Raw genomic sequence first — 12,221 nt, forward strand, 5'->3', positions numbered from 1 at the left:
GCACACCCAAATATGTAACAGGGAATTTACCTTCCATGAAACCCGTGATTCTCAATAAACCACGCTTCTGAGCGGGAGTGATGTATTTCGAAAAGAATAACGCTGACTTGGTCTTACTGATTTTTTGACTCTACCACTTCTTATAGCTTTCCAGAACGTAGACTAAATTTCTAATAGACCTTTTCCCACCATTCGCAAAAATAAGAATATCATCCGCATTTAACAAATGCGAAACCAATGGGATCCCAATCGGATGATTAAATTTACCAATCCGACCAATCTCATAGTTTTTCCTAAGCAACCTTGTCAAAACCTCCTTCATTATGATGAATAAATAAGGAGAGAGTGAATCCCCTTGCCGCAAGCCTCTCGTAGATTGAAAAAACCCTTTAAAGGTTTCGTTCATCAAAACATAAAACCATGGGTACTCCACACAATTTTTTATGAGCTTGCAAAACCTCTGCGAGAAACCAAAAGCCTTAAGAACCTCCAGAAGAAAATTTCAATTCACTCTATCATAAGCCTTAGCCATATTGAGTTTTATCATCACATTGCCGCCAACTATTTTTTTGTGGAAAGACTGAACCATTTCTTGAGTCAGTGTAATATTTTCAAAAATACTTCGCCCAGGAATAAAAAAGTCTTGTTCATGCGAGACCAACTTATCAACAAGTTCGGTTAGTCTAAAAACAATAATTTTGGAAAAAAATTTATAAGCCACGGAGCATAAACTAATAAGCCGGAATTTATCAAAGTTAGAAAGATTATCCACCTTCAGAATTAAAACAATAAATGAAGAGGAAAAAAACTTGAAAAGAGTAGTGCCCTGAAAAAAAACTCATTGTCACATCCAAGAGATCTTTTTTTACAATGTCCCAGCAAACTTGGGTTAGCCAATAAATGCATAATCCCACTCTTTATCACTAGCAAGTTGTGAACACATCCTCTACTACCATAAATTATTATCACTTATAGCATTGTCTAAGCTTCCTCATGATTTAACTATCAATTTCGACACCAATAAGGCTGGGAACCCTAACCGCCACTACACTAATGACTATTGTGTTTTTCTTGGCATCAACCTTATAACTTTGTGTCTCTACTCAAGCAATAAAGCAATTGTTGGGAATTTGCATTTACATCTGCCAAGATAACTCAGGTCCAACACATCTATCTCTCTCTCTCTCTCTCTCTCTCTCTCTCTCTCTCTCTCTCTCTCTCTCTCTCTCTCTCTCTCACACACACACACACACACACACACATCCAATATAGTAGTAAAGTCGCCTCTTAAACGAGTGGAAGAACTTAATCTCAAACCATATTTATTATTTTTCTTAAAAAATAAGAACAAAAAAAAAATTTATGCTTGTTCGATCTATATATGTAGCCAATTAATATTATTTCAAATGGCTACTTTTTTTTTTTTTTCCATTTCATAACTAAAAACCTTTCAATAGACTTTATAAACATATAATAAAAACAAATCAAATAACAACTCATTCAAGTACAATAACTCATAATATATTCCTATAAATAGGAACATAATTAGGTCTTGTGATATAAAATATAAAATAAAGCTATACACATACATATGCACATATGTATAGAAAATTATCAAATATTTTAATATTAAGAAAATTTTTTAGTGCATATTTTCTATACAATATGCATGTAACGAAGATTCTCAATGTTTGCATGTATATGTTTTTGAATCATATTGCATAAAACAAATAAACATAAGAGAAAGAATGTATCATGCATCATTGTTTGATTTGCATGTCTAGAAAATTATAAATCATTGGCTTATTTGAATATAGATATCTACCAACATTGAAATTGTCAAGATTATTGGGAATCACATATAAATAACTCTTTGCTCTACTCAAATAAACATTATTGTATCTTTCTTTAGCATATTTAGTTAACTAAATTATCATTATTTGGATATAAAGATGCTTATTATACATATAGTACATGACGTTCACTTTGATGAGTATATGATAAAATCAACTAGGTACATGCAAATTAAATGGAATTGTAAATATAGGGAATTGTTCAAAGAGAAATTAAACAACTAATAATTATCATACAAATGGACTTGATCTTTCTTCTTCCACTAGAGCATATAAGAAATGCAAAAAATGAAAGGTACTGATGAGTTGACTAGTGTATAACCAGCGGTTCCACTCATTTACGTAATCCAAATGCTTAAGAAATGTCACATGGGGAGCATGTGACCCCACCTACTTTTGTTTTATTTCCTCTTTCCACTATCTAGCTATTTAGAAGGAATTCAGATAATAATATCTCTACCTCCTCATTGGCTCAATGTCTATTGATATTTACAATTCATATTTTATTTTTTTAAAAAATAGATTCTTCACTTCTTTTCTAAAGTTTTAAAATTTTTCTAACAGGGTGAAATCTTGGATCCGGCTATTAAGGGTACATTGAACGTGCTATGCTCATGCGCAAGGAATCCATCTCTAAAGCGTGTGGTTCTAACCTCATCTTCTTCAACTGTAAGGATAAGAGATGATTTTGACCCCAATATACCTTTGGATGAGTCATCTTGGAGCTCTACTGACCTCTGTCGGAGGCTCCAGGTAACTTTCATTACTAATTAATGATTACATACTACTCATTGTTGTACATTATACTCTTCACCCAATGAAACAAAAGATTAATTGAATTACTCAATGTTGAGCCCTTAAGTACTTCAAGTATTTGGTTGCTAGAGGCCTAGAGTGGGTATTACTCCAGAGTTCAACCATCTTAGAATCCCACTCCTCCTACTCCTTATGTCCCCCCCTAGACAAGTCATTGTTCCTATTGAATAGTTTACTAAATTATAAAAGGAAATAATGGAGCTTATATAGAACACGGATGTACTTTTAGCATCTAAATCTCTAAAAGAAGGAAGTTCTTACCAATATGGAGAGTATAGTGATCCCAAGCTTGTCCTTAGGCTCCTCAACCCAAAAAACATTATGTTGAATGAATTGGGCGAGCAAGCTACTTTAAACGCCTTAATCTCCTAGATCCATCTCATTGGAATAGTCCCAAGCAATGACATAGAAAAGGAGCTCATGATTGATCTAAAGATTAAGAAGCAAGCCCCTATAGTTTGGGAATTGAAAAGAAGAAATGATTTTGCCTTAGGGATGGATCAAGTCATCTCCAAGGCTAGTTGTCAATGGAAAGTCCCAAGTGACGACATTGAAAAGGAGCCCATAATTGAGCTAAAGATTGAGAATCAAGCCCCTATAGCTAAGGATTAAAAGCAAACGAAATTCATTTTCCTTAAGGGTGGATTGAGTTATATCCAAGGCAAGCTATCATTTATTAAAGAGATCATTTGAAAGTTGTTGATATCTAGCTTCAGGATGCCTCAAATGGAGTCATGCATATTGTCATGCCTCAAACCCAATGGGGTCAGAGGTGCGACTTTCCATAAATATGCAATAAATATAAAACAACGGAAGTAATTGAAATCTCGAATACTTTATATCAGAGTGCTAATTAACTGTATTTACAAATGTTTCTTTAAACATCAAAATTTACATTCAAAACATAAAACCTGACACACTATTAACTGGCACTATGCTAGTAATTATTAAATAGTTGTTTCTCTTTCTAACCCACCCATGAGCTCTCTTTGCCTGAGTTATAGCATGCTCCTCATATCTATTTGTAGAAATTATATTAGAAATTATGTAATTTGATTGAGCTCTTGGTTTTGCTGTAAATTGAACTTAATTAAGCTAAGCATCTTCGAACCGAACCAAGCCAAAGGAACAATATCAAAACATTAAAATTAATATACATGCAGTCAACAACATTGGGATTTGGACTCTTGGCTTATATAAGAGTTTATGTTTCAATTAATGCATAGCATTTAAACCAAATTTGTTTCATGTTTACATTTGTATTATAATATTACATGTGTGTGTGTGTGTGTACAAGATAAATTTGATCAAGTGAATCAAAATATAAAAGTTGTTATATCTCTAAGTTGTCTTAAAGAGACTCAAAGTTGAATAATTGTCAGGCCTTTTTCTTTTGCATTCATATTGAAACCATAATATATGAAATTGAATTTTGTATGCAAAATTACAACATGGTTTAGTTGTTTTTATATAAATTATTAGAATTATTATATTTTTAATATGTCCTTTTAACAAATTGTGAAATTTTCTAATTCATAACTTTGCAAACTTAGACTTAGGAATTGAAACTTTGAATGCTTTTAATTTTGTTCAATTTTTTGGAACTAGCATATGAATGTTCTTGTAGGTTGTTAGTAGTGAAACATCGGTAGCTAATAGGTGAATGAATTAAGCAAATTAAATTGGGCAAATGAAGCAATATATAAACATTTTTTCTATTGTTTTTAGTTAAAAATGAAATGATTTGAATTAATTTGCAGATCATGGTTTTTATAATACTAATTATTTTTAAGACTAAATGGTCCATATCATTTCCCTAAATACTTTGTCATTGGACTATTTATTGGGCATCTAGTTTTACACAAGACAAGATTTTGGTTCACCTAGGAGCACAAGTAGGACTTTAATTTGCTTTCAAAGATGGTTTGATGCATAGTTTCGTATTTTAATTTTGGATGTTGAATTGTACCACTCTATTGTTATGTGAGAGTATTTGGGGTTTCTCACATGAGATTAATGTACATTCTTATAGTCAAGGTTGAAACCCTAGTTAAGACGGGCAATATAATAAAGAGTATGTAATCATGTAAATTATCACGCATTGGAATCAAAGTACTTCAATTTTCTTTCTAATTGATATTTCATTGGAATCAAACCAAAATGAACCATTTATACCCTCGTTTCAAATGGCCTTATTTGTTCTATTAAGAATAGACCTAATGCAGTTAGTACTTCATACATTTATCCTAATTGGATCTTGCTTTTGTTTATTTTTTTACTTAGTTGTGAATGTCCAAAAATGATTCACTTAAAATTCGAAGCTCATAAAATGAGGTTAAGTGTGTTACAAAGCGATTTGTGTCTTATTACACTGCTTTGAGGAAATGTATTTAACATGATCGCTTTTTTTGTTTTTGTTGGGGATGATGGTGGTTGGCTTGCATGGCAATTTGTGAACTGTGAAAGATATGGTATGCTCTATCAAAAATTCTAGCAGAGAGGGCTGCATGGGAATTTTGCAAAGAGAATAAGATTGATTTAGTAGTAGTTCTCCCTTCATTCATCATTGGACCCAGTTTGCCACTTAATTTGTGTTCAACCGCATCTGACATCCTGGGCTTGCTTAAAGGTACCCCTGCTTAACTTCTCTTATGATCAATTTGGTTTTGCAATTGACTGGAATAAACATAGAAATATATACATATAATAACTAAGAACAGCCAAATTTGCATCCATGTGCACATCACACGCATACAAAGCTTCTTATATAGATCTCGTCACTAAATTAATTCAATTATTGTGCTGAAAACATATATGACTATCTGTGTGTAACTTAACGAGTAGGAGAGAAGCAAAAATTTCAATGGCATGGGAGGATGGGATATGTTCACATCGACGATGTTGCACTCAGCCACATCCTTGTTTATGAGAATGAAAGTGCTCACGGTCGTTACCTTTGTAGCTCCACTGTGATGGATAATAATGAGCTGTCGTGCCTTTTACTAGAGCGTTATCCATTGTTTCCCATCCCTAAGAGGTTCGTTCGTATATATATATATCTACTCATACGCATACCATTAAAATCAACAATTTTATTGTCCTTTTTTTATAGTTCTCTTATACATCATAGCATATCTATTGAACTTCATATATAGATGGTCTTAAAATGAATGAATGAATGAATTGTTGTTCATTTATAGCTTTCTCATACATCACAGCTTATTTATCCAACTTCATTAAAGGGTTTTATATATAATAGCATCATCCATTCGATATTTAACCTTTAAGGTTTTCTATAAATCTTTAGCTTTAGGGATTAAAGAATACATCATACAAATAATTGACAAAGCACTAAGATCCTACTTTGATAATGATATTCTATTTGTTAAGGTACAAACCATATAGCGAGTGCAACAAAATCATTAAATACTTCTATTCAAAAATAAAACCAACACTAACAAATATATATATATATATATATATATATATATATATATATTTCTTCATTTACTTGTGATTACATCTTGTCCTAACAACTTAACCACCACAAAGATTCTTCAAAGGCCACTTGAGACCTTTGAAGGCACTTCTTTTAAGTGGTGGTGTGTAGGGCACACTAACTTTGATAGGCTCCTTAAGCTTTAATCTTATTTAGACTAACTTCTCCTTTATTATGGGTATAACTCAATTCTTGTTAAGCTTTCCAAAGAGTTGCCCTCTTACCTAATTTTTCCTCCCTTGCCCACCATGAAATCAAATATAACAATTATTTGCCAAAGAAAATTCCTAACCCTATTTAGTAAGGAGATCCTTGATTTTGAAATGCCTCTCAAATGAAGCTTATAACTGGAATACTCACTAGCTTTGCATGATCTTTGTTGTTGTTCATTTTTTTTTTCAAAAAAAAAATGGGATGTTTTTAAAGACATGGTAAAACATAATATCAACCAAGCTTTCATTATCTACCAATATCCTCTCAATCATGTGATAAGCAATCATTGTGGTTAGTAAAAGTCAAGATGTAGTTCCAAGAGGGGGGGTGAATTGGGTATTTTAAAATTTTATGCGCAGAAGTTTAGTCAATTTCAAAACTGATTTTACACGTGCTCTAACTTCTTATTCAACAGTCGTATTCTCAATAAACAATTTTGTCTATATATATATATCAAGAGTCTAATCTAATACTTCAATATGAGACCAACCTACTGACAATTTTGTCTATATATATATCAACAATTCTTACAGCAAATCAATATCACTCAAAATATGCTCAATCCACGAGATAGTTTATATTATAACTTGACTAAGTGATATATCAATCACAATACCATTCCCAACAGGTTAAATCAATATAATCTTAGTAACTACTGTAGATGTTAATCAATAAGAATATTCAAATCATTTACAGAATTCACAAATCAAAGTAAAATATTCACAACAGATATATTTCAAGATAAATATGCTTGGAAAATAAAAGAGATAAGGGAAAGAGTGAAACCAGATTTTTTACTAGGTTTAGCAACCGTGCCTACGTCCTAACCTCAAGCAACCCGCTATAAGAATTTTACTATCCCTCCTTCAAGGCGGAGAAGCCTCTCTCTTTTAGTAGGCGATGATGCCTTTTACAAACCTCTTTCAATAGAAGGAGTCGCCTCTCTCTTTTACATAGGTGGAGTTACCTCTCTCCTTTACTTGGGCGGAGTATCCCACTTCTTCACTAAGCAAATTCGCCTCTCTCCTTTACTTAGGTGGAGTTACCTCTCAAGAGAAAAACCCTTCCACTTGTTCAACGATTCACAACTAGAACTATCAGCTTACACAAGGAAATCAAGAACTGATTTTGTACAAGTAAAACTCTCTAACTAGAGCGGATTCATATACAATAAACACTATAATACTCTTAGAAGGTATTTTCAAAGAAGTTCAAAGAGATTAGCTTAGTTTGCTAGGTTTTGAAAGCTTTGAACTTTAAAAGAATAACTCAAAAAATCAGTTTCAGCAAGAATGACGCATAGCAGGATTTTTCAATGTAAATCGATGTGTTCTAGTTGCCCTAACATGACTAGGGTTGGCTATATATAGTTAGGTTTGAATTATAGTCATTTGTGCGTGTTTGGGTAACATTATATTTGAAAATCAGAGAGATTTCTTGTTGTTTGTGAAACTTATTGTAGCGCTTTGGTCAACTGAACTAGTAGTTCGGTCGCCTGAACCAATTAACTTATGAATTTCAAAACTGCCTATAGCCTTTTGGTCAACTGAACTCTAAGTTCGGTCACTCGAACACATTCAGAAGACTAAACCTGACGTTCAGTTGTCTGAACTCTCTGATGCCATACCAGTTTGTTAAGACTTTTGCCTTCGGTCGAATGAGCACTTGCCTCAGGCACCCGAACACCTTGAAATTCAATATCCCTTTATCTTTTGATTTCAAAAATGATTTTTAACTTTTTTAAACAAAATATGAACTTTAAAAAAATATTTTCTCAGTATTTAAAAGGTATCTAGGTTCAAGTAATTAACCTAAGAGCTTCATAACAAAGATCAATTGAGAAGTACTTACATGAAACCTAGTTTACAATGCACATTATAAACTAACTAGGTCTTCATATCCTTAAGCTTGATCTTTATCCATACTTTTCTTTAATATCTATCTTTCATTTACTTGTGTTCTTCATGGCCTTCCATTATTCATATTTCATTGTGCTTTTAAACTATAATATCTGTAAATACACTTAATAGTACAACTAGATGCCTTGATTTGTCATTTTATCAAAATGAGATTAAATCTTGTTAGGCCAACAGTTATAACCAAAGGTTCATTGTGAGGATAAAAGACATTTCTTAATATGCTACTTAGAAAGGTGATCTCCAAGTCATAAACCCTACACCATTTCTATTTCCTTCCCTTACTACACCATTGTTTTGTAGTAAGACTGCTAGAATTACTTGTATTGTCCCTCCACCAGGCCGGTTCCCAAGATATGCTTCTTTGTTATTTTCCTTTATCCTTGTTGACCTATCGCCTCCTATGTACCTCTTTAGATACCTTTTCTAGATGAGATGTTATATCTCTTTCTTAATGTTATAACATTGATCAATATTATGTCCACAAATCAACAATATTTGTCAAAGCCTCCCTAGTTAGATCTACCTTTCATTTTCATCGAACACCACACTTAATTATCTAATTGAATTCACATCAATATTTTAAAGCAAAGCACTATGAGGGGTGCACTTGTTGTATATCTTCCTAACCTCCTTCTTACACTTCTTGTTCTTTTCAAGTGGCTTAGAAGTTGAGGGGTTTGGCTCCTCCCCTAATCCTTCTTCTTTTCAACCTTTGATCAGAAACAACATTTCTAGATCTTTTTTAATTCCACATCTCAAACATTCAACTTATGAAAACAATTTGAAAAAGTCAGTGTGAGGTGACTTTCATAAGGAGAATTGAATTTGGAGTCTCATACCCTAGCTATGAATGCCACCATTTTTATGTCCTAATTGGGGCTTGAGATATGCAAGACCTCCATGTTGAATCTTTATATAATTCCTCTAAGATTTATTCAATAATTTCTTACTACCATCAAGTCTATGATGGTTCTTATGATTTTCCTACTTCTTGAAGTGAGCCTCAAATGGCTCTCAATTTGGCCTTAAGTCTCATTATAATTGGATATGATAGTTTTCCAAAACTTTATCAACAATGGTTCATCCAAAATTCTTTAGATGAAGGGGAGATTATGCCTCTAGGGAGTAATGGCTAGAATAAATGTTTTTTGTTTCTTATTCTTAGATCCACCACCTTTTCTTTCCTTATTCTCATGTGATTTGATGAATCTATAAAGCTTATTACTTCGTCTTCCGAAGGTTGTCTACTTGTATTGTGACTAATCTTATTACTAGACAATGGTGGGTAGATCATCGAGTTTTAGAGTGCCCTTTAGTCTTTCTATCTTCCATATGTTAATGGTGTGAGCACCCAATGTGTGTATGATGAATCCTTTTTTAAGACAAAATTTGTGGTTTGCAAGTAGCCCCATCAACACTCATTATCCTTAGCTTGTTGCAGTGAACAGTTTGCGACTATGAGAGCATTATGTTATTCAATATCAATTGTTGTCAAATACTAAAACACTAAGTTTATGGGAAAACTAATTTACAATTACTTTTGCTTGTAAATTAACCATTTCACTGGCATAAGGAATCGAAGCAACCAAGTGTGTCTCTTGCCACAAGGTGACCTCACTCCCTCCTTCATAACGGTGATCCAATAAGTATTAATACTTCGTTTCCTAGTCTCACTATGACTTTTATTCTCATATTTTTAACTATAATTTTCCCCATAAATACTACCCACTAGTACTACATAATTTGGAGCAAATGAACATGTGTATATTTCTTAATGGATAGAGTTCAGTTGCCTTACTAACCTTGTAATGTATAAAACAAAACCATATAAGAGGCTACTTTAGCAATGGTCCTCTCATGCTTGAGCCAATCCAAGAGCTTAGGAGTCTTGTTAATAAAGGATTTAGAATAGATCTATACCTTTTTTGCTCATGATTTCTACCTTTTGGTAGGTTTTTGATATATCTTTGGTAACCTCATTTGATTTAAAGGCATTATAAGTTGTATCCTCTAAATGTTGGAGCTATTACAATTTGACATTTATGTCTTCTATTACTATAGGCCCATTGGTGTTTTATTAATTGACAAAATGGTGATGTTGAGCTAACTTATCCAACATTTCATTAGGTGGAATGACCTTACCATGTTTCATTGATTGAGCTAACTTTACTAACTTGCCATTGGTCGATAGACTTATCTAATGCATCATTGGTCAAACTAAACTGTTTGAAGTGTCATTGGCCAAATTGACCTTACTAACATGTCATAATTTTTATGTTTTTGGGTTAGTGTTGAGCTAACTCCAAGCCCATTTGACACACTATAGAAAGATAGTCAAAAACTCAAAACAAGTAGATGAAATGGCTAACCTTTGGGGGCCCGGGGGGTATGGCAACCACTCCAAACCTTACAAACATCATTTAGTATATTATTTCGCTATTCCACCATTAAACTCATACAATTGTCTTTCTTGTAATTTTGATTTAGTTATAATTTACTTTACGTAGGATTTCTTTGCACAAGATTTTTAAAATAAGATTGTACAATGTAAATAATCTACCCCTTTTTTCAACTTCTCCCAATCTCATCTTACATTATGAACCCAAAACCTCTTAGATGAATTGTATGGAGTATATTAATAAATCTTAAGGGAAAATAATCTTTTATTAGATTTTTTATGATAATCAAATTATAGTTTTTTAAGTTGCAAAAAAAAAAAGGCTCAAGACTGTTCATTTGCAGTAAATATTAAAATATCAGCTAGCCTTTCACCAACCATCAAAAGCTCAATTAATTTTCTATAACTTTCTTCTACATATTCTATCACATCTAATCAATTCTTTTGCAATGTTGTATATTGACATTGTAATGAAGTGAAATGAAGAGGTGTCATCAAATCTGATTGACTAGTGATTGCTTTTTTTCACAAAAAAAAAAATGATGTTCTAACGAAATGTTTAATTTGCTTCATCAGTAAAAGATTGGGTTTAAGAATTAGAACATTTGGACAATAATATTTTGACAATATTTTTTTTTTTCACTTAAGTTTGTCATGATGAGTCTCTTCATATTTATTTCTTAATGGGGTGTGTAAACACAAATAGACACATAAAAGTATTTTTTCCACATGTAAATTACATAAAATTTTTTAGTCTATATTTGTCATTATTTTTTTATTATTGTAATCTTTAGCACTTTTTAAATCTTGGATATTAAATCAAAACTTTTAAGGGTTGAAAAAAATCATAAAATTTACTATTAGATTTAGTCTAGTCACTCTCTTTATCATGCATTGTGTCCTATTTATCATTTATCCACATCGTCTTTGTTGTTGTGATTACTGTTTTCACGTATATCATAAATCTGACCAGTGTTTTTCTCAAATTAATATAAGAAATTTCCAGGTTTGAGTATCTTGACAGACCATATTATGAGTTCAACACCTCTAAGTTGAGGAATTTAGGGTTCCAGTTCAAGTCCATCCATGAGATGTTCGATGATTGCATTACCTCTCTTACAGAGCAAGGCCATTTATCTTGAATTGGCTATCTATAACTCGATGTGAAGCACCCAAGGATATAAACCCCCCCCCCCCCCCAACCCCAAAAAATATATGTTTTATACAAGGAATATTATCTTTAGAACATACTAAAAAATAACATGATGGTAATATATAGATCTCATGGATTTACATATATATATTGCAATTGCATTTAGTTTTTTTTGTGGGCAACTTCATATTATTATGTTCCCTGGTTTTCTGCATCAAATAAACAATTAATCATAAGGATGTATTTTATTTGATAAAAGTTACAAAGCATTTTTTTTCTCATAGGCATGCACATACACACAAACCCTATCGTAGGTTTAAAATCTAGGGTTTGGTTGTTGTTTTTCATGAAAAAGAGAAGAAATGAAATG

The 12,221-nt window shown here is 32.4% G+C and overlaps 1 protein-coding gene across 1 annotated transcript in view; it reads left to right on the forward strand.

Moving 5' to 3' along the window:
* Positions 1-11,840, forward strand: part of LOC131160020 (tetraketide alpha-pyrone reductase 1) — a 31,587-nt gene extending 19,747 nt beyond the window's left edge. Inside the window, exons 4-7 of the mRNA XM_058115303.1 lie at positions 2,418-2,606; positions 5,136-5,298; positions 5,514-5,706; positions 11,705-11,840. Coding sequence (XP_057971286.1) covers positions 2,418-2,606; positions 5,136-5,298; positions 5,514-5,706; positions 11,705-11,840 — 681 coding nt within the window. The remainder of the gene's footprint in view (positions 1-2,417; positions 2,607-5,135; positions 5,299-5,513; positions 5,707-11,704) is intronic.
* Positions 11,841-12,221: the final 381 nt, after the last annotated feature.

This window comes from Malania oleifera, chromosome 7 (assembly GCF_029873635.1).
Source record: "Malania oleifera isolate guangnan ecotype guangnan chromosome 7, ASM2987363v1, whole genome shotgun sequence".
NCBI lineage: Eukaryota > Viridiplantae > Streptophyta > Magnoliopsida > Santalales > Ximeniaceae > Malania > Malania oleifera.